This window comes from Dipodomys merriami, unplaced genomic scaffold (genome assembly GCF_024711535.1).
Source record: "Dipodomys merriami isolate MVZ:Mamm:240054 unplaced genomic scaffold, mDipMer1.0.p SCAF_148, whole genome shotgun sequence".
Classification (NCBI taxonomy): Eukaryota; Metazoa; Chordata; class Mammalia; order Rodentia; family Heteromyidae; genus Dipodomys; species Dipodomys merriami.
Genome location: NW_027202804.1, coordinates 1,495,231 through 1,517,120, shown reverse-complemented (window position 1 = coordinate 1,517,120; position 21,890 = coordinate 1,495,231). Strand labels below are relative to the sequence as shown.

The window sequence follows — 21,890 nt, the reverse complement described above, 5'->3', positions numbered from 1 at the left end:
CACTGGAGACAAATGAGCACGTAGCAAACAGCGGCTATAAGGTCTCTGTTCCCCCCGATTCCCACCAGGCTGTTGGCCCCAGCTATAGACACCCTGTGTCCTAAGCTGACCACGGGTTATCCTGATAGGTGGCTTTTCCAACTCACTCCATGGTAGATGAAGTTTGCCTTAACTGTATGGCAGGACAGGAAGAGGAAGTTGGATCCTGGCTTAGCCCTCTCACAAGCTAGACTCCTCCCCAACCAAACCCATCCATACCTTCCTGCCTATCCCTTCTTCCTCCCATTCTCTTTCTGTCCTATTTCTTTATTTGCTTTTCCTTCTTTTGCAGCCTCCTCCTCCATTCTTCTCCCTCCATATTCTTTCCAATCCCAGCCTCCTGTGCCATTAGAATGACCTGCAGAAGCCAGCAATGCCCAGCTTGGGTAGCATAGTTCTTAAAGTAGCCAGGAAACATGGTACAAAACCCAGGAGAGTGTGATCTTTGGCGAGAGAGAGCTGCAAATTTGGGCATGGCTGGTTCTCAGGGGCAGGTGGTGGTAGAGTTGGCAGAGATATTGTGAGAACCTTGTTAATGCTGGCTTCCCCAAACCTCCCTATTCTCCAGACTCACACCTCCACTAAGTTTTTATTCGTAAGTCTTAAATCGACAGATGGATTCATTTCAAGATAAAACCAAGTAGCGATTTTTCAATGCCAGTAGGTGTATTTATATACATGATACATCTGTAACATTAAGTATTCGATGCACTTTCCACGCTCAATTTTTTTCACAAGCATGCTGCCGAGGACGTTGAATTCATTATCTTATCTGCGTTCCCCCAAATTCAAGAGGCATAGACTATGATCACCAGGCAATTTTGAGACTTTTTTTTTTAAACTTAGAGTTTTGAAATGGAGCCAGTGACACAGAATCAGATAGTTGGCAAGGAAAGAGGTAAAATCCATACTGGGAATTTTCCCCCCTCAAAACCAGTGCATCAGTGCACAAATACTAGGTGTGGAAGGAGAAAGGAGACAGCAAATCCAGGTCGACCCATCTGTTCCTGGTTTCTCTCTCACCTATTTTTGGAGTGTCAAAGTGGCCTTGCTCCAAACTGTCTTTTGATGATATGTGCTGGCCTCTGAAAGGCGAGATGGACAGAGGGAAGGCAAGGAAGAAATCCCGAGCAATGGATGAGGTAGAGGGTTTGAACCAAGCTGTCCCAGCTCAGAGAGGAAGGCTAAGAACTTTCCTCACCCCACAGCCCCAAGAGAAGGTCAGTTCCACTAAGGTTCCTAGACTGAGCAAATACAAATTTAATTGGCAATCCTTCCTTTCCAGACCCCTGATTTCTCCCACAGAGTTCTAAACCTTCCAGGGGATTATTTACGCTAGGAGACTGAAAGCCTGGATTTGCGGTGATTAGAAGACACGTCCAGTCAGGAGTGCATTAAGGAAGGCAAATATTTTAAGCCCCAACTGCAGCAACTGAACGGAGCACTGTTCTCTTGAGCACAGCTCATGATGAGGGAAAAAAATCTGCACATTTAGTGCAAGGCCTGGGCTCACACCCCCCCTCCCCAACAAGACCAAGTAGAGGCAGGTCTTTGTCACCTTTATACTGGGCTGTATGACCCCCAGTCACAGACAAATGCAGGTCACAGATGCATGGTCAAAGGACAGAAGAATAGAACTGGAGTATGTCATCATCAAAAGAGTGCCACATGTAGACACAGTTTCATGGTTTAACACAGCTTATAAACCATCAAGCCAGGGATCGTGTTTGATTTGCCACTACTAAAATACAGTCTTCAAAGCAGAGATAGTCCTCAGAAGGCTCTTTATGATATCCTTTTGTGAACCACAAAGATAGAAATTCCTACTTTCTTATCCCAAATGTCTTTATGAGCCTATGGTCATATTATTGCTTGCCAGTAGAACTGCCATATAAAAATGTAGGCTGCAGAGCTAAGGTTATAGTTCAGTGGTAGAACACCAGCGTGGCATATAAGAAACCCTGAGTTCCATCCCCAGTACTGCGACAAAAAAACAAAACTATAAAATAAAATAAAGGGTAAAACCCTAACTCATGGAGTATCTCCTAAAGAAATTAAAGGCAGATAACCAATCTCTATTCAAACATAGACCATCTCTGAAATTCAGCCAGCAGTGGACTAGAGCCCAAGTTAACAATTGTGGACAAAATAGATTCAGACTGCACCTTGTATAATAGTATACAAAAATATTCACTGCAATATGCCTTATAATTGCATTGCAATATAATTTGCTGTAAGACATGGATTGAGTAGAAGAAATTACAGTAGAATTCCATAATAGAATATTTTGCAGCCATTCAAAACATGATGGTGTTAAAACTGTTGTCACAATCCACCAAAAATATTCATAATATAAGCTTAGAGAGAAAAAAATATAATCACAGTGCTATTCACTGTGTTTCCAATTTTGTGGAGAACCAAATGCGTTGGTAATCCATAACAGAAACCCAGAACACAATACATCAAATCATGTGGAGGGTTTATCTCTGAGATACGGCAGTACTGTTGGCATTGTATAGATAGATAGTGTCCCAGATTTTCTGAATTTCATTCTTTACAGTGGGCCTGGACGCACATTGATTCACAGTGATGCTTTTAAAGAAGAGTTTAGCAGTTGATCATGGAGCTGAGGATCATGGCGTGTCGCTGTTTGATACCTAATGTGTATCAGGAGAGCTTTTGCATATGTTCAGTTTGTGCTGTGCTTGCAGAAATTGTTGCACTCAGTTAGGCCAGGAAATTTTCAGGAGGGAGGATTTGACAGGAATCAGAAACTATGAGTAATTTACCTTGAGTTCTTTTTGGTGAGGGTGACCTCTAAATACTTAGAGGTCAAGTCAGAGGATGTTAGGAAGCCCTGGAGTTTTCCATCATTGCATCCCAAACCTGGGCTTACTATCTGTCTAAATATAGCGAGTATATACTATCTGTCTAAATATAGCGAGTATATACTATCTGTCTAAATATAGCGAGTATATAATATATAATAATGTGAATATGAATATATGATCTTATATATATCTTGGCTCACCATATATATTGGACTGTGCTAGGGAATCCATCCAGTCGCCTTTTTATTTACGTGTAGGAGATACATTTCTGGCATGGTCCAGTGGACAGTAAGATCTTCCTTAGGCAATAGATTCAATTTAGATTTCTCTTTTCACTCACAGCCCAGGGTACCCACATGCTATGGTGCGCTTTGACTTCTCTCCTGAGAGAAGGCACCAGTAAGAGAACTGTTTATGCATGACACGGTTAGCCTGTGGTTAGTAATGGCAACCTGACTCCCTTCTGTGGTTTTAGTGTTATTATTCTGATTTTTCCGACCCATTCAAATGCGGTACCCCAAATCCTGTCATAGAAAAAATGTTTGGCATAAACAAAGAATTATCTGGACCTGAGGATGCCTTGGTAAATCCCATTATGCCACATTTAAGAGGCTTGTTGCCATTAACTCATTGTCTACTGAGCACAGTTCCATTTGACAAAGAGCTGAATGGGCTGGACTTGGCCAGTCTGGAAAAGAGAAGATTCCAGATGTAGGTGGGGCATTGCAAACTTCCAAAGGGCAATGGTGAGGGAGTGAGATACACAGAGCCGCTGTTGTGTGAGCCATGCTTCCTTAGAGCCAAACTGGCCACAAGGACACCCATTGGACAGCATTGGGCCTTCTAAACAGAATTGTCCTGCAAATAAATGGGTTAACTTGGGAGGCCATTCGTTGTCCATTTCTACCTTGTTATTATCATCTTGGACATATTATGGGAAAAAGTCAAATCAGAAATCTCCCTCTGCACCAGACAGCTTGGAATGGATGACCCAAGAATATCCCTGCGTGTTGAGAGACTCTGTGTCTGTGCTCTAAGTGCTCCCCGGGGATCTCCTTCTTGGCTCCCACTAGGAGAGCTAAGTCTAAGTACCTGGTCCAAGATCTTGTCGGAATGACAGGGAAAGGACTTAATTGTCAATATTGGTGGGACCAGGCCATGTGTTGAGCTCTGTTTATAAGGGCTGTCTCCTTCCTTCCTTCCACCGATCCATAGTATGACAACATGTTCACACATGTGTAGTTTTGTATTTACTCATTCATTCATTCATTCATTATTCCTCTCCATGTTGAGTGAATACCTTCAATGTGCCTGGCATTGTGCTGGGGCTTCAGATAAAAGGCGACTAATGATCTGACATTGGTGGCATTGTTTAAGGAGGGAAATAACTTGTCAAACAATCTAAAGAGTCAAATAAGAGCCAGGCACTATCATACTACCTCACTCCTGTAATTCTAGATACTTCCAGGGCCTGAGATCTGGAAGTTCATGAGACTTATTAATCTTCAGAATAACCAGCAAAAGAGTTGGACTGGAGGTATTGCTCAAGTGGTAGAGCACCAGCTCAGCAAGTATGAGGCCCTGACTTCAACACTCCCAGTATGGGAAATAAATAAATGAAGAGTTAAAATAGGGCTGGGGATGTAGCTCAATGGTTAGAGCACTTACCAAATGTGTACAAGGTCCTGGGTTCAATCCCCAGGATTGAACCAAAGGAAGTCAGCAAGAGGAGAATAACTTAACTCTTGTTGCATGCACAAAGAAAGCCAGTTAAGTTTGAAAGTGTTTCACTATGAAATGGCTAGATAGTATGTTTTGGACACATGACAACTCCTACAAGAGCAGACCTGAAGACAGGGAGGTAGAAAGGTGAAATGACCATGAGCAGCCGGCAATCACAATGGTTGCTCCTGTCGGGGGACTTGTCTGGGTCATCTCTGTTCCCTACATGACTGACCCATAAACTGATCTAGAGTCTAGTGTCACCTTCCAGCTGGGATGGGCCCTAACCCTCCACCTCAGTGGTGAGATTTGACGTCCCGTAGTCCCTGTGTGTGATCTCTGTGAGCTGGTAGGAACAGAGCAGTGGTGGGCGTTTGAGAAGCTCACCCCCAGAGCGGCCACCTTCAGATGCCATTGTTGATCACATCAGAGGGTGTAGCAGCAAAGGTCAGACACCTGCTCCTAAGAGTCCCAGTTAATGAGATGATGCCTTTCTCCAGCCTAGTCTCCCCCAGCGGGGCACCTGCGCCGTTGCACATCAGGTCGCCAATGCCTGTGCTTGGGAGATGGCAGACAGGAGTCAGGAAGGTGAGCTTCTACTTTGTAAGCTTTGAGCCCAGTCCTGCACTAGCCTCTACCCACTTAGCTCTTACCTTTCTGGTTACCTGGTGAGGTAGACTCAATTATCCCCATGGTTAGATACAGCTCTCAGATTGAGTAGGCTGAGGTCTCTCCAGAGATGAGCAGTAGATCTAAGCATCAGAATTGAAGGAGAGAACCAGTTAGGGTTCCTATGGCTCTAAGATGGACTTAGGACCCTGTTTACCTGGACGTGCAGTTTATGCCAACTGAGCAAGGAAAATAAATAGCATTCCCTTCACTGTCAGAAAGAGTGTCAGTTTGGACAATCAATTGTAGAGTTTACACAGTCACCCGACCTAACAGTAGTTCAAAAACACCTTTTTTGTATGTGGTTGAAAATGAACTATTTGTAAAAACCACAGCTTCAAACTGGGTACAGATTGTAATTTGGCTGGAAATGGAAATCCAGCATCCCGCTAGGCAGTTGCAGTCATCCAGGAAATCTCACTAGATCTGCCCTGTGGAAGACAGCCAGCCTGGAAATGGCCTGACCCTCGGTGATTTGGAGCCTCAGGAAGGGGACTTGGCCATCTGCTGGGATGGATCAGGATCCTAGAACATGCTTCTGTAGTCCACCTCGGGTGAAGAGGCCAGTTAGGAGCTCCGGGCTGTCCTGTGGCCCCCGTCACATGGCTGATGAGAGATGCGAGAGTCCATGGGATCCCTGCAAGGGGAGATTATAGAGCAGCCGTGCGCATCTGGTCAGGCTGTGCCACTGCACAGAAATTTACTCAAATCTTGGAGAGAAGTAAGGAATGGCTTCATTCCTGTTGCCGAAGTCCACAGCTCTGTGGGTCCAGGCCTATTTTTCGATCGCACACAAAACTATGGTAGGCTGTTGAGTGAGGGTGGCCATGAGGATAGATTGAACTCAGCTATCTGCCCTGTAATTGATGATCATAAATCCCAGAGAACCTGGGGAAAAGTCACTTAAGCTGGAAATTACTGGACCAAAGGTAATAATGCCGAATGGAATCTCTGTCGAGTAAGAAAAGCAAGGGTCCTAAGCACTTGCTGTGTGACTGGCCACCAGCCTACTGCTGAGAGCATCTCACCGAGCCTTCTGGGGAGGGGAGGGGTCAGGGGGTCAGCTCTTCACCCCTTTTACAGATGGAGCCACTGAGACTCAGAGCCAATGGTCTGTGGTTAGGTCAGACACAAATACAAGATTCCAGAATCCATTTCCTTCCTCTCAGATGCCCATCTACTCAGAGCCCTCAGTGCCTGCCCTGGTTCTTCCCGCTCACTTTAGGGACTTCAGGAATAAGTACTGAAGGGGGTAGGTAGGAGTGAGGCCAGGACTCAGGGTCTCAGCCCCGGTGTGTCCAGGGCTCCCTAAAGCCAGCTAGTTTTAGTCCCAAGCCACACCTCATCATGGGGTCACCTTTCCTTTTTGCTCAGATGGAATGCTCCATGCTGGCTTATCCCCCAGTGAGCCACGCAGCGAACCCAAGCTGTCCTCCATGGTAGGTCGGCTGACACGTTACAGCACCGCAGTATCTCCTGAACCCCCAGCATCTGGCTTGTGGGTCCTTCTTGAGAATCTTTCTCTTTGCTCACAAACTTCTGTCTCTTCTGCTATTTCTTCCATTTAGTATATGGCTGCTTGGATCTGTGCGGTGGACCTAGAGGAAATATGGGCCTTCCTGAAGAAACTCACAGCCTCGTGGGTTGTAGAAAAGGAAGAGATTTTGTTTTTCAAGAGGAAGGGAGAGATAGGGAGACAGGAAAGGGAAGAGGAGAGGAGAGGAGGAGCGAAAAGGACAGAGAAAGAAGCCAGGAGGAGGAGGTAAAAACAAAAGAATCACAATCCACCGTGAAAGAGGATTGGGGAGGGATGAGAGTACATATAGGGGCAAAGCAGGAGAGATGAACATTTCCAGTGAGCTCTGGGGAGGCTTCTCAGAAGAGGTGGTTTTGGAGAGAAACACAGAAGGAGCCAGCTTATAGAGCACTTGGTCTATGATGGACCTTTGACCCACACTTGAGCTTATGGGGTAGAATCAGCCAGCTCTACTTGCCCAAAGTCACCAAGGCAGTAAGCGCTTAGGATGGAGTTGGAGATGAGGGCGCAGAGGTTCATCATTTATGCTACTTACTAATACATATTAATTATATAAGTTAATAGATTTCATGATGACACTATAGTAATTAACATGCAGTAATCATATCAACCCTGCTACAAAGGAGGGTTGCTCTTCCCCCCTCTCCCCTTCCCTCATAGTGGGACCTTCATCTTACCAGGCCATTTCTACATCATCTCTTTTTCTGATTCATGGTTTGGAGGAATCCAGTAACAAGGCACAAAAGAGCATGGGTTAAAACTCATCCCTTCCAGTTTACTAGCTCTCAGATTTTCAACCCTGGTTGGACAGCCTGGAGGAGGTGTGCCCCTCGTTTTCTGTTAATGTTCATGCTGGGGATTGGTGTTAGAAGGTAGCGCACCATGTGTGGTAAGTGCTGGACACAGTGCTTTACAAAGAGTGACCAGCCAGGAGAGCCAGAGGCTCCCCTTCCTTCTCCTCCTCCCCTACAGACCCCATACTGTCCTGTCAAGCTCAGATTATGGAAGCTGGAGACAGATGATGTGGGGTCGAGTCTTGTCTCTGCTACTGCTGTGAGACTTGGAGGCAGTTTCTCTGTGCTTCATTTCCTTCGTCTGGAAAATGACTTTGAACAAGTACCTATATAACAGAGGCCATGCTAAAGACTGAGTTTTATTTATAGAGCTGGGTGTCCTGCCCAGAACTCCATCAGCTCTCTACAGCTGAGTCTGAATCGATCCATGTATCTAGAGCCTTCACTTCTCTGTCAGTGCATTGACTCCACCACTGTTGAAGGAGTACAGAGCAGACAGGGTGAGAGAGAGGTGGGTATTGTCACCATTGCAGTCATGTGACAGAGCAGAGGTGTGACTGCCAAGAGACCAGACCCAGGGTGTGTCATTGAGGCCTTGGGAGCAGGAAGGCTCAAAACTTCCATGCTTGGAGAGCTCTGGCTCCTGCTAATGGGGCCGGGGGCTTAATTTCTCCTCTTGTATCTCTGAGTCACAGAAACCCATGTTAGTCATGCTGTGATTGACAGGATCCCACACACCAAACCCACGCACTGTGACATCAACCTCGTGAGACATGGAAGAAGGAGAGGGTTACTGGGCCATCAAAGAGCAAATCAGAGCAAGAGGCTTCGATGATGCCATGGAGTCTTTGCCTTCACTATATACCTCTTCCCAGGGGACTTAGAAAGTGGGTGCTAATCACCGTGCCCTGCTCTGGCTTGAACTAAAGCACACACTCATCACAGATTGTGGGTGAGCACTGTGGGAGCTCTCTTCTAATTGCCACAGTGTGATGCTGGTTCTTACCGGCCGGTCTCATCCTGAGCTGCATCTGCATCCCCTAGGAAGTTGGTTCAACCCGGATGTCAGGGCCCCTACCTTGAAGCTGCCCGAGAACCTGCATTATCAACCCATTGTTCCATAAAGACAAGGCTGATATGGACCCAGTGCATAAGCATTGATGCTCTGGCCCATGTGAATAAAAGAGAAAGAGAGGAAAACAAAGAAGACCCTATCTACCATATCTTCTGAATGTATCTACTGCTTGTTTGGATTAAAAAACCAAAAACATGGGTGCTAGTGGCTCGTGCTTATAACCCTAGCTACTCTGGAAGGCTGAGATCTGAAGTTCCCAGTTTCAATACCAGCTGAGGCAGAAAAGTCCCTGAGACTCTTATCTTCAGTTAGCCATTAAAAATGCCAGCAGTGGACGGAGGTGTTACTCAAGTGGTAGAATGACAGCCTTGAGAGTGTAGGGCCCTGAGTTCAAGATTCACTCCCGGCATAAAGGAAAAAGTTGTCCAGATTTATATCTTAAACACGTGAAAAATGCCTGTTTCTCACCCTTCTACCTTGACCGCCCTCCCCCACCTCCACCAAGTTAGAATGAGTGCAGGTGTAGGTCACCAGCTTTCCAGTGACAAACAAGACAGGAAAAATGAAACCACTGGTTCTCAGAGCATAATAGGTGAGAACTAGAACATTCCTTGCTGCCTGAGATGGTAGGTTACAGGAATCAGCTTGCACCGTGGCGATTTGAAATTTCCTGTTTTTACAGCCACTAAGTCAACTGCATTGTTGAGCCAGGCAAACGATAGCATTCATCTGAAAAAAGAAAAAGATTCTGACCCTGTGTCAGAATCCCAGTGTGGGGGGTGGTATTGTCATAAACAAAGCAAACGGCTGGTGCAAATAGTCCAGTGATTAGATTTTATGATCGCGTGCCATTGTCTTGTGTGGCTGGGAGGGCTTCAGTGCATTGATAAAGATGGAGAGAAACACAACTAAAAATCTCTTTTTTTTTAATTTTTGGAGAAAAAAAATCCCTCATTATTTCCTCCATGAATTCTTCTTGCGCATTCTCCAGCTCTGCCTGCTGATGGATTGCCGTCCTTTGACCATGCTAGTGGTCTGTGGTTTCCATGAGCTGTGGAAACAAGTGTTTGGATAAGATAAACTGAATTCTTTCAAGTGTATAGAAATGGGCACGTCTGCAGTAGAAATATCCTTTAAAAAGAAAACAAAAACAACCAAACTTTGGATACTGAGCCAACTCTTGTTGTCTTAGAGAGCCTGCCTCAATCACAAGGCCTATTTGAGCCCCAGTAACTTGGCCCCAGGAGAGTTCTTTCTGTTTCTATCTCATTTCCTGCTACCTTAATGCATGCCTTTGGTGTGCCGCATATGCGCAGATTCCTACTGCACCCATGGGATCTTATCAGTGGTTGAAATTGGGGCTCTTGTCTCCATGGCTTAGGTATGCCATTGTACTTTCAATAGGACATTTATTTTATTAGTATCTGTTGCCTCCATTAAGATGCATGCTCAGAAACACAGCCATAGCCACATGATGATGGAAGGGCAGCAGAAGGAGACAGAGTCAGAGGATGCTCAGGAATCAGCCAGGAGAAAAGACAGGGGAAGGATTTGGTGGCCATGGTGGCAGCACAGACCAAGGTACTATGGAGAGAGGCAGAGAGGAGACTCGGAAGAACTCTGGGTCTTTTTCTCTGGGGCCAAAGCTCCACTTCTCCCATGAGATGAGAAATCAACATTGTAGAGTGAGTCTCTTTGAGTGGGGCGTGAGCAGCCTCTTGTTTAGTTGAACCCCGGATACCAAATGCTGAATCTCAGTGTGCTGACAGGATCATCTGTCTTAAATTCCCATTTAGTGGGTGATGAGAATTTCTGCTGGGCTCGATCCCAGTTCCTAAATGGTTATAGCTAAAGCCTGCCAGTATTCAGTACTTCATGTGGGCCAGGCAGTGTGTGAGCCTTCATAGGAATGCAGCTGTACCTCTAACCATTTGTCTACCATGCTTGGCTCTTCTGTAAGTAGATCTTACTTGAAACTGCTTGTCTGTCATTAAGAGTTATATAAGGACCCAGAGTAGCTGTAACAACTCTCCCCAGGTTTCCTGAGGTCTCTGGTCTGGTTCTCCAAGCCCCAGAACATAGATCGGGCTGATAGAAATGTGGCTGTAAATCTCTCCAAAGATATTATCATGAAGCCTTTCACACCAAGTCTGGGGACACCTGCATTTCCCTACCACGCTGGTTCCCAGCTCAACAGCCTGAGTGCTCAGAGGGACAGATAGGAGGACGGTCTGAGTGTGACTTTAGAGTCAGGGACACTGGCTTTTAAAAGCCCTTTTTTGTTTTCACCATCCCCATTATAAATGGGTATACATGGGCAGCTAAAATATGACTGAAAAGGTGTGTTGAGGACTTGTGGTGCCATTTAGCATTGTGCCTTACTCATCGTGGGATGAAAGACGCACAGCTCCTTTTCCAGTGTACTCCCAGCCATTGAGAAGAGAATGGGGCCTTCGTGCGGAAGCTCACTCACGAGGGAAGGGAAGGCAATGAAAACCAGCACATCTCTCTCCCCCTGTGCTGCAGCCTTGGGGCGAAGGGATGGCCTTGTTCATTTCATGTCCTGGGTCTGCAGGTTCGTTGCGAAATACTTTTTACTGAACATTCATTCCATCTTCCCCAAGTAGTTATCAAGTGTATGGTATTTACTAGGCAAGAAGGAGAAATGAGAGTAAACATCTGGAAGTGGGAAAAGGGTACAGATTTTCTATAACTGCAAGGAAAGCTCTTTAAATACCGAGCATTATTTACTATTAAGAAAACAGGCTCCTACTGCCTGTGCTGGAAGGCTGCAGATAGATGTATTCTGAGTTTGTGTTTCCCAAGCAGTGCTTCTGTGGCATGAGTTATATCATCACTATAGTCCTAATTGTCTATTATTAATTAATTAATACCATATATTAATTGAATATATTATTAGCTGGTAATTATATATTAGTATATTAATAATTACATAGTATAATAAGTAGTCATAATGCCATATTACTGTGTAATATGTAACATAAATTATAACTAAAATGATTTATAATAATTATATATTATATACCAAATTCATAACTATGTTATTAATTATAATTTATATATAATAAATACTAATTGTATGTGCACATGATACCAACATACAGAAATTATATGTGATTCTGGTTTTATGCAATCATATAATACATGCTCTACATATATATTTATGTGATACTTATATGCCATATGAGAAATATAGCATATGCTATATGAAATAATTTAGAGGCACATTTTCTTATTTCAGTTAACAACAGGCACATAAGTTGGCTTCATGAGATAAATAACAGAGCCAAAAACAAATCTGAACCACCTAATGACATTGTAACCATTGAAACATCATGGTATCATCACCCATTGCTTATATTTCTGTGGTGAGTCCTGTATAAACCAACTTTGTGAGCCATAGAAAAGTACAGAACAGGATAACAAGTGACTGTGTTATCCATGGGAATAAACCCTACTGTAAAACAGTATGCTGTGGTACCCAGGGAGTGGCCTCTCAATCTCGTGATAGGCTGAATTAGGTGATTAGTCTCTGCCCCCAGGTTTGCAGGTGCACACAATAATGCTATACAGTGATGAAGTCACCAAACGAAGCGCTTCTCAGAATGTATCCCTACCATTAAGTGGTACATGACTGTGTGTTAGCAACCCAGATACCTAGAGCCGCTCTCTCTCCCTCTCCCTCCCTCTCTCCCTCTTTCCCATGAGTATTTCCCTCTTTAAAATGGAAATGGTCAAGTTCCGCCTCTGTGAGAGGTGGCATTTGCTAATGAAATCTATGCTTCAGTGGAGCAAGGGAAGTTCTCTTATACTGTTGATGGGAATGTAAATTAGTATAGCACTTAGGAAAATAGTAGAGCGGCTTCTCAAAAAAAAAAAGGCACAAAAACTAGACATAGAATTGCCATATGATCCAGCAGCTCCATTAAAAGGATTGAAATCAATATATTGAAGTCCCATCTATCCTCCCATCAGGATGGTATTCACAGCGTCTGAGCTGTAGACTCAACCTAGATGCCTATCAATGGATGAATCGATTTTAAAAAGTGTTACATATACAAAATGGAAAAATAGGCTGGGAAGGTGGCTCAGTGGTAGAGTGCTTGCCTTGCATGCATGAGGCCCTGGGTTTGATTCCTCAGCACCACATAAGCAGAAAAATATCCAGCCATAAAAAGAACGAAATATAACTGGGCACTGATGGCTCATGCTTATAATCCTAGCTGCACAGGAAGCTGAGATCCAAGGATTGAAGTTTGAAGCTAGCCTGGGCAGGAAAGTCTGTGATATAAACTACTCAGCCAGAAGTGGTGCTGAGACTCAGTTGGTAGAACCCTAGCGTTGATCCAAAGAAGCTTAGGGACAGTGTACAGGCCCAGAGTTCAAGCCCCAGGGCTGGCCAGGAAGAAAAAAAAAAAAGAATGAAATTCTACTATCGGCAGCGACATGGATGGAATGGAAAGATATTAGTGAAGTGTATCACACAGAAATGAACCCTAAACCCAAAGCACTGGTATCCTCATAAGAGCACAAAATTTGGACAAGGAACTGTTATAGAGAAGAGATGAAAGGAGAAAGGTAGATACCTCCAAACCAAGGAAAGAGGCCCTGGACAGGTTTTTCCCTCTCTCCCTGTAGAACAAACTAACCCTGCCTATACCTTAGTTTGGTCTTATAGTTCCCACATGGGAGAAGAGGTTTCTATGTTAAAGCGACCTAGCTGTGGCACTCTGGCAAATGTATTCAGAGAACAGCTCATTTGGAGATGATTGTGAACCTTGTTTTGGATCTGTTGAGTTTCTGTGTTGTTTTGGGGACAGCCAGGTAGAGTTACATGCCAAAATGGCAGCCATGTGTGAAGACATGGGACGTAGTAATAAGGGCATAGCAGTCGCCTCCAACACTGTCATCTTATAGCACATCTTATAGACTTATATAGACTTATAGAGGAGAATGAAGAATTGTCCTGTTTGCCTGAGGACAGACAACAGAAAGGAGACCACAGGATATTAGAACTAATTTCTAATTTCCTGCCCCAGTACTAACAAAGTTAGCTCAAGCCCTACATTCATTAATGTATGTAAGGCCAATGAGTTTTAAGGATTTACTACATCAGTTACTGGGATTTACATTCACTAAGAAGGATAGACTCCTCTTTGTTCTACAAAGTCTGGGGTAGAAAACTTAAACAAATATCAAAACTATTCTTAGCACAGAGACCCATCGCCTGTCCGGTCTTAGGTTCACATCTGTGTGTTGGCCCCCGAGGGACTGTGCCAGTGACATGTCTATTTACGACATGAAAGTCTACTTAGCTGAAATGTCCAAGTAAGTTGGCAGCACAAAATAATAGAAAATGGCACTGGCTCAAATCAGAGTTCTCCTTTGAAAACCTGCAGGCGGGCTTCTTGCCTTTTCTGGGTGTCCTCTCTGTCATCTATAAATCAATAGGGAGATGCACAGGACAGTGACATTCCACCTGTGACATCCTGTGAGTCCCTCCAGGCTGCCTCTAATTGCAATCCATAATAAGATAACATTTCCATAAATTGACCTGCCAACCGGAATTATCCTCCATATTGAAGACATGAAAATAAGAGGAGAGGCAGAAATGCACATGGCAGATGGCTTTGGTAGGATAATTTCCCCAAATGAAATGCCGGAAAGAGATGGTGGTTTTGGAATGCATCTTCATTAAAAACAGCATGGTTTTTACTGGAAGATTTAAGAACACATGTGGCCGCAGTATTGCATCCAGTATCCTGAATTTCCACCATATTGGAAGAGGGTATGGAAAACAGCACTTGTAATTTCCCCCTAGACCATTTCATATTTAAGACCTCATACTGATCTTTTTGTTATATGCCAGAGCACCTTCATTCAGCCCCGGAGATAATAAGCTCCTAAGAGGAAAGATAATGAAGATTTATCAAGTCCCTGTTTAGTATCACATTTTTGTACCAGGTCCTTGACTTATACAGAGGGCTGCTGGGTATGCTGAAGGCTGCTTGCTGTGAGGTTCTGCACAGAATATCCTAGGCCTAGTGGAATAAGCCAGATGTGTGCAAGGGTTACTGTAGCCCTTCACCAACCCCAGGGTGGGGATAGTTGGATAAATACTGAAGCTTAGTCATCTCTTGGTTGGAATAACCCTGAGGTGTAGCTGCACCTTCTCATAGAAGTCCTCAGAAGAAGTAAGCTCCAGTTGCCCATGGGGGGTGTGGGCTTGATAACCTTTATTTGTTACCTTTTTCTTTGGTCTTAATACCATGCTATTTTCTGGGACAGGGCCTGGTGGTACACATCAGTAATCCCAGCTAACTTGGGAGGCTGAGGCAGGAGGATTAACAGTTCAAGGCCAGCCTGGGCAAATTCAGGAAGATCCTATCTCACATAAATGAAAACAGAAGGGCTGAGGGTGTGGCTCAAGTGGTGGAACATTGCTTAGCAAGTGCAAGGCCCTGAGTCCAAGTCCCAGGAGGGCACACATAAAAATAGTTCAGTCTCTTGCTGAGGTTGTTTGATTTCTGGTGAGTTTTCTCGGCACCAGCGGCTTTTACCTGAGACAGGTTTTGTTGCGATGCTGCAACGTGTGTACACATTTTTGGCTGTTACAGTCAGAAAAATGAAGCTGCTGTTGGTGTGTAGCAGAAGCTGGGAAGAGCGCTGAGCATTCTGTAATGCACAATCGATACACCACCAAGACTGACCCAACCTGACACATGTTCATAGTGCTAGAGCCGAAGACGCAGCCTTCCTCCGACAGGACTGGTAGTGCGTGAGATAATGAAGATTTATTGAGGGTCTGTGAATGTGCATTCTGTCTCAGACCATTGACTTGGGTCAGCTGACACCTCATTTAACTTACTGGCTCTTGGGTGTGACTCACCTGTTTATGTCATCTGCAGGGTCAAGCTGTGGCTCAGCTGTGCTCCACTGTCCCCAATGTGACTGTCTTTGGGACCGCTTCTACTTTCAAGCACGAAGCAATCAAAGACTCCGTGACTCACCTGTTTGACAGGAATGCAGACTACGTACAAGAAGTGAAAAAGTAAGGCGTTCGTTCCGGTCAGCACCAGGCTGACCCTTTCTCTTTTCTCAACCAATCATAGCATGTGTTTAAAAGATGGCTAACAGCCAGCGTGCCATTGGCTCACGCCTGTCATCCTCACTACTCAGGGGGCTGAGATCTGAGGATCTGTGTTTTGAAGTCAGCCTGGGTTTGAAAGTCTGTGAGACTCTTATCTCCCAGGAACCACAAAACAGCCAGAAGTGGAGCTGTGGCTCAAGTACTAGAGTGCCAGCCTTGAGCACAAAAGCTCAGGGATAGCTCCCTGAGTTGAAGCCCCAGGACCAGCAAATAAAATATGAGTGAACAAATAAATTAATTAATCAAGGCTAACAGTAGTAATAATGATAAACATCTGTTGTCATCCCCACAGAACCAAGCAATTAAGTAATTAAGTAACTTACAGAGTGAATATGTGGAAGTTTTGTTAGCTATTGCTAGTCTTAACCTCTAGACCTTTCTTTCCCATCCACTTGTGAACAGCTCAAGTTGAATAATCTTCTGTAAGGAAATTCAGGGACCCACCAAGCTCTTGACGAATTCTGGTTCCACCCTTGTCTGGGGTCTTAGGGTCTTTTGCTTGTGGTTGGCTGGAAGGTCAGGAATGGGAGGATTTTATGTGTTAGTCCCAGAATGAATACACACACATTGTGCTCAAATGTGATTGCTTGTGCTCAGGCCCTTGGCCACCTTACTGGAAGCAGTCTTGGGGACAGCTTCATCTTGCTGTGTGCAGATAGCACATGGAGGAGCCTAGGTGTGAACCAGGCATTCTGACTTAGATGCTCACATGCTTACTCTACACAGAGTACTCTTCTGAAGAGTGAAGCACAGGCTGTGGTTGCCACAGGAAGAACAGAGCTAGAAGCAGGGTGCTCTAGGAGGGGTCTTCACTCCAGCTCCTGTGCATGGAGCTTACAATTTAAAAAAAAACCATGTAGTGCAGAGCATGAATTGATTGGCTCTTTTGATGTGTGCTCTGGTGGAGAAATGCATGCTCTCACCAACCAGACGATGCTTTGAGCCTAATGTTGAAGGTTGTGTTTACCCAATGCAAAGAGTACTTTGGACTAAGGAAATGGCGTGTGCCAAGGCTCTGGGGGCCAATTCAGCACTCTGAAAGGAGGTCAGGCAAGCTGGAGGCAGGAAGATGTGAGGAAGAGGGTCAGGATATCAGGAGATGGCTGCTCTTCTGTAAAAGTGATATCTTCCTCCTGCCTCCTCCACTTCCTTTTCCCCTCAGCCCCTGGCCAGCCTTGGCCTGCCTGCTCACCCCTGGATTACCGCTGTCTGGAAAGCAGACAGCAGTGACGTCTGAACCCATGTCCCCTGGTACTTTCCTCAAATGTGACTTCCCATGGCTCCTTGAGGTTTTCAGTAGAGAGGCTAGGAGTCGACTACAAATGACCAGGATGCTGTGAGGATGATTTTAGCATCTACCCAAGAATCCTCCCCTTAGGAAACAGCCCAGATTTAAGCTTAAAGCTGCAGGTACCAAGCTGTCTGTCGCAGAGCCAAGCTCTGTGTCTGTGTCATATTTCTGTGCTATCAGTGCTCAGCATATGTCGACAGTGAATTGCAGCCTGGCCCCTAAGTGGAAGTTCCAGCAGCCAGCAGCCATCACCGACAGAAGAAACTGTGATCAAACACGCTGCCCGCACATGCTAAAGTATTATGCAGCCCCTAAAAATGATCATTAGAAAGACAGTGTGGAAATTTCTTTTAAAAGAATTTACCATAGTAAGGGGGATACAGGCAGAATGCCAGTTTCCATCCCATTGCAATGACAGCTTTGTGCAATTTCTCCGTGCATACGGACATAAAGCCAAAGCAAAATATCCACGGGCTAACATGCAATCAGCATGTTATGCAGAGCAATTTCTGTTTGCCTTTGGATTACAGACATAGCTCCACATACAGCAAACAAGAAGATAATGAAATAAACCTTACTGAGATGAAAACTCTCTTATAAACCAATTGATCCTTAATCATCTTTTGAATGCACACTTGGCTTGGAGCCAAGAGGAACAGAGAAATAATATTTACAACAATGCAGACTTAACCTTTACATCCAGACACTGTCCATCTCTTTGAGAGAAAGCAGATAATGAGGTAACAAGAGAGTTAGCAACATCAAGTCCTGCACACCTGACTACAAATAGGACTTGAGAAATAAGAGATCAGAGAGAAGGTCACAGCAAACAAACCCCTAGGGGGCACTAGAGAGATAAGGAAGGTGTTAAAGCTGGGCAAGGGGAGCTGAGATTGGCAAGGCAGGTAAGATGTTGGCCTCCTCCTTCTTTGTCAAAAACTTGCTGAGACTGTGATATGTGCAACTCACAGTTCTGAGTGAAAAGAAAAAAAATCCTCATTTCACAGAGGCTGAAACTGAGACTTAGGACCCGATTTTACCACCAAGATGAGTTTATGAATTCCCTGCCAATCCCTATTTTGGTTACTTACTGAGCTGCAAGGATACCTCCCATACCTGGATGATGGTGATGTTTTCACAGGGGCAAACCAATGTCACAACTCACTGGATTGCACACTTAACATTTGTGTAGCTTATTGCATCTACAGCTGTGTTTGCAAAGCATGTATTTGAAATTTCAGCTGGTGGTAAGTGGTGCACAGCATGATGTGAGATCTTGGTCATTCATTCATTCATTTATTCAAGTATCATTGATATTTCTTTATTTACCACACAGACGCATCAATAAGCCTGAAACACAGATACCCGTGTTCGGAAATCCAAAGTTGTAGAGACAGCTCAATGAGCAAGATAGTGGGGTTCACCCTCAAGAGGGGGGTACTGGGCACCTGGGGTTCCAGGCAAGCAACATCAAACAGAAGCCCCGATGATACAGGGGAGCCCAATTTTGGGCCTTAAAAATATTGGGGCTTGAACTCAGGGTCTGGATACTGTCCCTTAACTTTTCTATTCAAGACTAGCGTTCTAGCACTTGAACCACAGCTCTGCTTGTGGCTTTTTGCTGGTTAATTGGAGATTAAAATTTTTTTTTATGGGCTTTCCTGCTTGGGTTGGCTTTGAACCATGGTTCTAAGATCTCAGCTTCCTGAGATGAGGAGGTTAGGTTTGCAGGCCTGAGTCACTGGTCCTGTCTTCATTTTACAAAGAAGACGTCCTTTTTTTCAGAGAAGGGAGCCGAGGTGTAGCCTGGTCCTGAGGGTGTCCTGATGAGGAGAGGGCTGGTCTATATCTGGCCTTCTAGAGGCCATTCTATGATTGTAGAAAGCTTAGCAGCAGTGTTAGTCCTCGCTCATTTGTTTATGAAGTAGCGCCCACCCAACCCCCAAGACCTGACAGTACACACTGCAGCCTGGTATGTCCCAATCCTGGAACTGGCAGAGCTGCTCCAGGACGACGGGCATGGGAGGTAATGAAGACGCCCATGACCCTGAGCTGCTCATGACATCTCCTGTGCCTGTGTCGATAGATATCCCTGGACCCCACCAATCTGTCCAATTACGCTGGACCAGATGCGTTTAGCTAGAAACAGAGCCCCTGACAAGGCTCCTCGAAGTCCTGACCTGGAGTTCAAATTGGATGATGTCAGTAATGGAGTCAGCAATGCCGATCTGAAGCGGAAAGAAAGAAGAGTCTATGACAAAACAAGATAGATCTAACCACAGTGTGCAGGCTGAGTGGGAGAGGAACTCCTCAGTCAGGGGAACCAGCAAATCAGGGCAAAAAAAGGCCAAGCCACTGGGAGTTTGAAAGAGCATGAGACACAGTGACCCATGACACGGCAAGCAAGACTTCTTCATATTGGGATCAGCGGTGGGGTGTCGGAAGTGATGATGATGTCCTTTACATGCCATAAACACAGCAATAGAGCAAGGAAAGGGGGAGATGGGGCGTGGATCTGGGGCACAAGAAGCACTTGCCCGTGGTGTACCAGTTCTGGAAGATGGAGAAGCAGATTAGACACAGCCAGGCTGGTTACCACCAACCCCCTGCAGGGAAACACCCTGCTCTTTGTGGGAGGATTCTACTCACTCAAATGCCCAAATCTCAGACTTAGGTCAAAGGTGAGGCTGATGGTGTGAGCTCCAAAAACCAGGCACCACCTCTACCTCCTTCTCTTCTGTACCCCAAGTGCCTAGAAGATAGTGGGTGCTTACTAAACTACCAGGGGAAATGAACGAGACTCAAGTCACCTAGAGAGACTAGGGAGACAGAGATCTAGAAAAGATTTCCTGGAGTGATGTGGCTGAGTACCCACAGGAGCCATCAGTAGTAAGCATTCAGTAAGAAACCTACTGTGTGTCATTGTCATGAGAATCCTACTATGTGCCAGAGACGAGCAGATATAGGAGACAGGCAAATTCTTAGGTAAATAGGGACACTCGGAAAGAGAAGGGGAGCGAAGGGTCTAAGTGGACTTTACTAAGAGGAATTCACTTCCTGGTAAGGTGGAAGAAGGTCTCTCAGTACGGACTGTTGGGGGATCTCTACTCTAGCACATTCTTCCTTGATCTGTTCAGGTGGGAAGCAAGGGTAGGATTTATCCCACAGCGGCCAGAAGTAGCTGGGCACAAAGGAAGAAGCCACACAAAGATCTTGGGTCAGCAATTCCAAAATATCTCACAGCTGAATTATGCCCGGAGCTGGGGCTATTCATGTTTGCTTTCTAAATCAGCGGAGATTCGTGGCAGCAGGGAAAGCAGACATCCAAACCACGGTGCTTGGGCCTTACCCTCTCTACGTTCTGCATTGACGTCATTGTCAGACACTCCTAGAAATGGGAGGTGAGCCAGGAGGGTGGCTGGTACCTCTACTCGGTCAGCTGGCTCGGCTGGTGATTCTCAGGATTTTTCACCATGGGTGTAGTGGCTGATGGACTGGAACCGGGTGCTGTTGAGGTGTAAACTCAGGTCTTTGTACTTGTTAGCCTGCTGCTCTACCACTTCAGCTGGGCCACCATCTAGCCGTGTTCTTTACTGCCCATTTTTGAGATGGGATCTTGCTCCCAGATCTTGATATACACTGTGGTGCCTGAATTTCACTGGGGTAAAGATGAGGCTACAAAAATGAAGATTTTTGCTAAGACAAGATTATCTCACACCTGGACAGAACTGGGAAATGCTACTCCTGTCTGAGCACAACAAGGCCAGCCTGTTTAACAGGGAATCTCCATGGGCTGAGTTCCTTCCTTCCCATCTCCCATTCTTCAGTCCCTCCACGATATCGTCTAGAAGCAGCAAATGTCTGTCAAGTGGATTGAGGGAGACCATCAATGGGTAGATAAATGAATAGGATGATGATTGTTCAGTCTCTCCAGTGGAGTACAAAAGTGGATTCTCTCTATGACACTCTTCCATCACTGAAGGAAGTGCCTCTCTCTTTACTCCTTCACCGTAACATTCAGTTTAGTTTGTCCCAAGAGGTTGTACAAAGAGAAGTCTGAACGTTAGATCTCTCTGGGCCTGCCCCACTGGGCTAGCAGCCAGTAAAAAGCAGGAAATGCTGAGTTCTCTTCTCCTTCACCACCAATGAGTCATTTTCAGCACTTTGGACAGAGCCTGAACCATCTCTTAGCTCTGCCTTTAGCTGTTAACTAATGTGCTGAATGACTGCTGTGCCAAGCCTGGGACCAATTTTTGTTTGTTGCCTCATTTCATTCTTACCACAAACCAAGGAACCACTTTGACAAGGAAGGAGTTAGAGCTCAGAGAAGTTGAGTGAGGCAGAGATATAGAAACTCAGGCCCTCTGAGTTCAATGCCTGAGTTCATTCTCCCCAAGCTCCTCCTCAGTACTTGCTGTCAGACAAAGGCTTGGCTGTCCCTGGCCTTGTGACATCCTTATATAACCAGTTCCTGGCTCAGGAATATATTTTGACTTTATGTTGGCCTGGGAGTAGTAGGCACTCAGTGGAAACTGTGCTTCTATTTTTGAACTTGGGTCTCTCACCCCAATCCCACCCGGTGGGCTAGTAATACACAGTGTGATTTTTCTCCCATGCTGCTGTGCAGCCTCGGCCAATCACAGCTTTCCACTTAAGAAATCAGGAGCTAATGGCTGCAGTGCACCGTGCTGCTGACCTGTGGCGAGGTGGGGTCCGAGAACTATTTTCCGTTTGCCATGGGCTTCTCGGGATGGACCCACA

At 45.3% G+C, this 21,890-nt stretch overlaps 1 protein-coding gene across 1 annotated transcript in view; it reads left to right on the top strand.

Annotated features, from left to right (window-relative positions):
• LOC138826686 (synaptic vesicle membrane protein VAT-1 homolog-like) overlaps window positions 1-21,890 on the top strand; it is a 97,680-nt gene that overhangs the window by 30,236 nt on the left and 45,554 nt on the right. Inside the window, exon 4 of the mRNA XM_070021916.1 lies at window positions 15,597-15,739. Coding sequence (XP_069878017.1) covers window positions 15,597-15,739 — 143 coding nt within the window. The remainder of the gene's footprint in view (window positions 1-15,596; window positions 15,740-21,890) is intronic.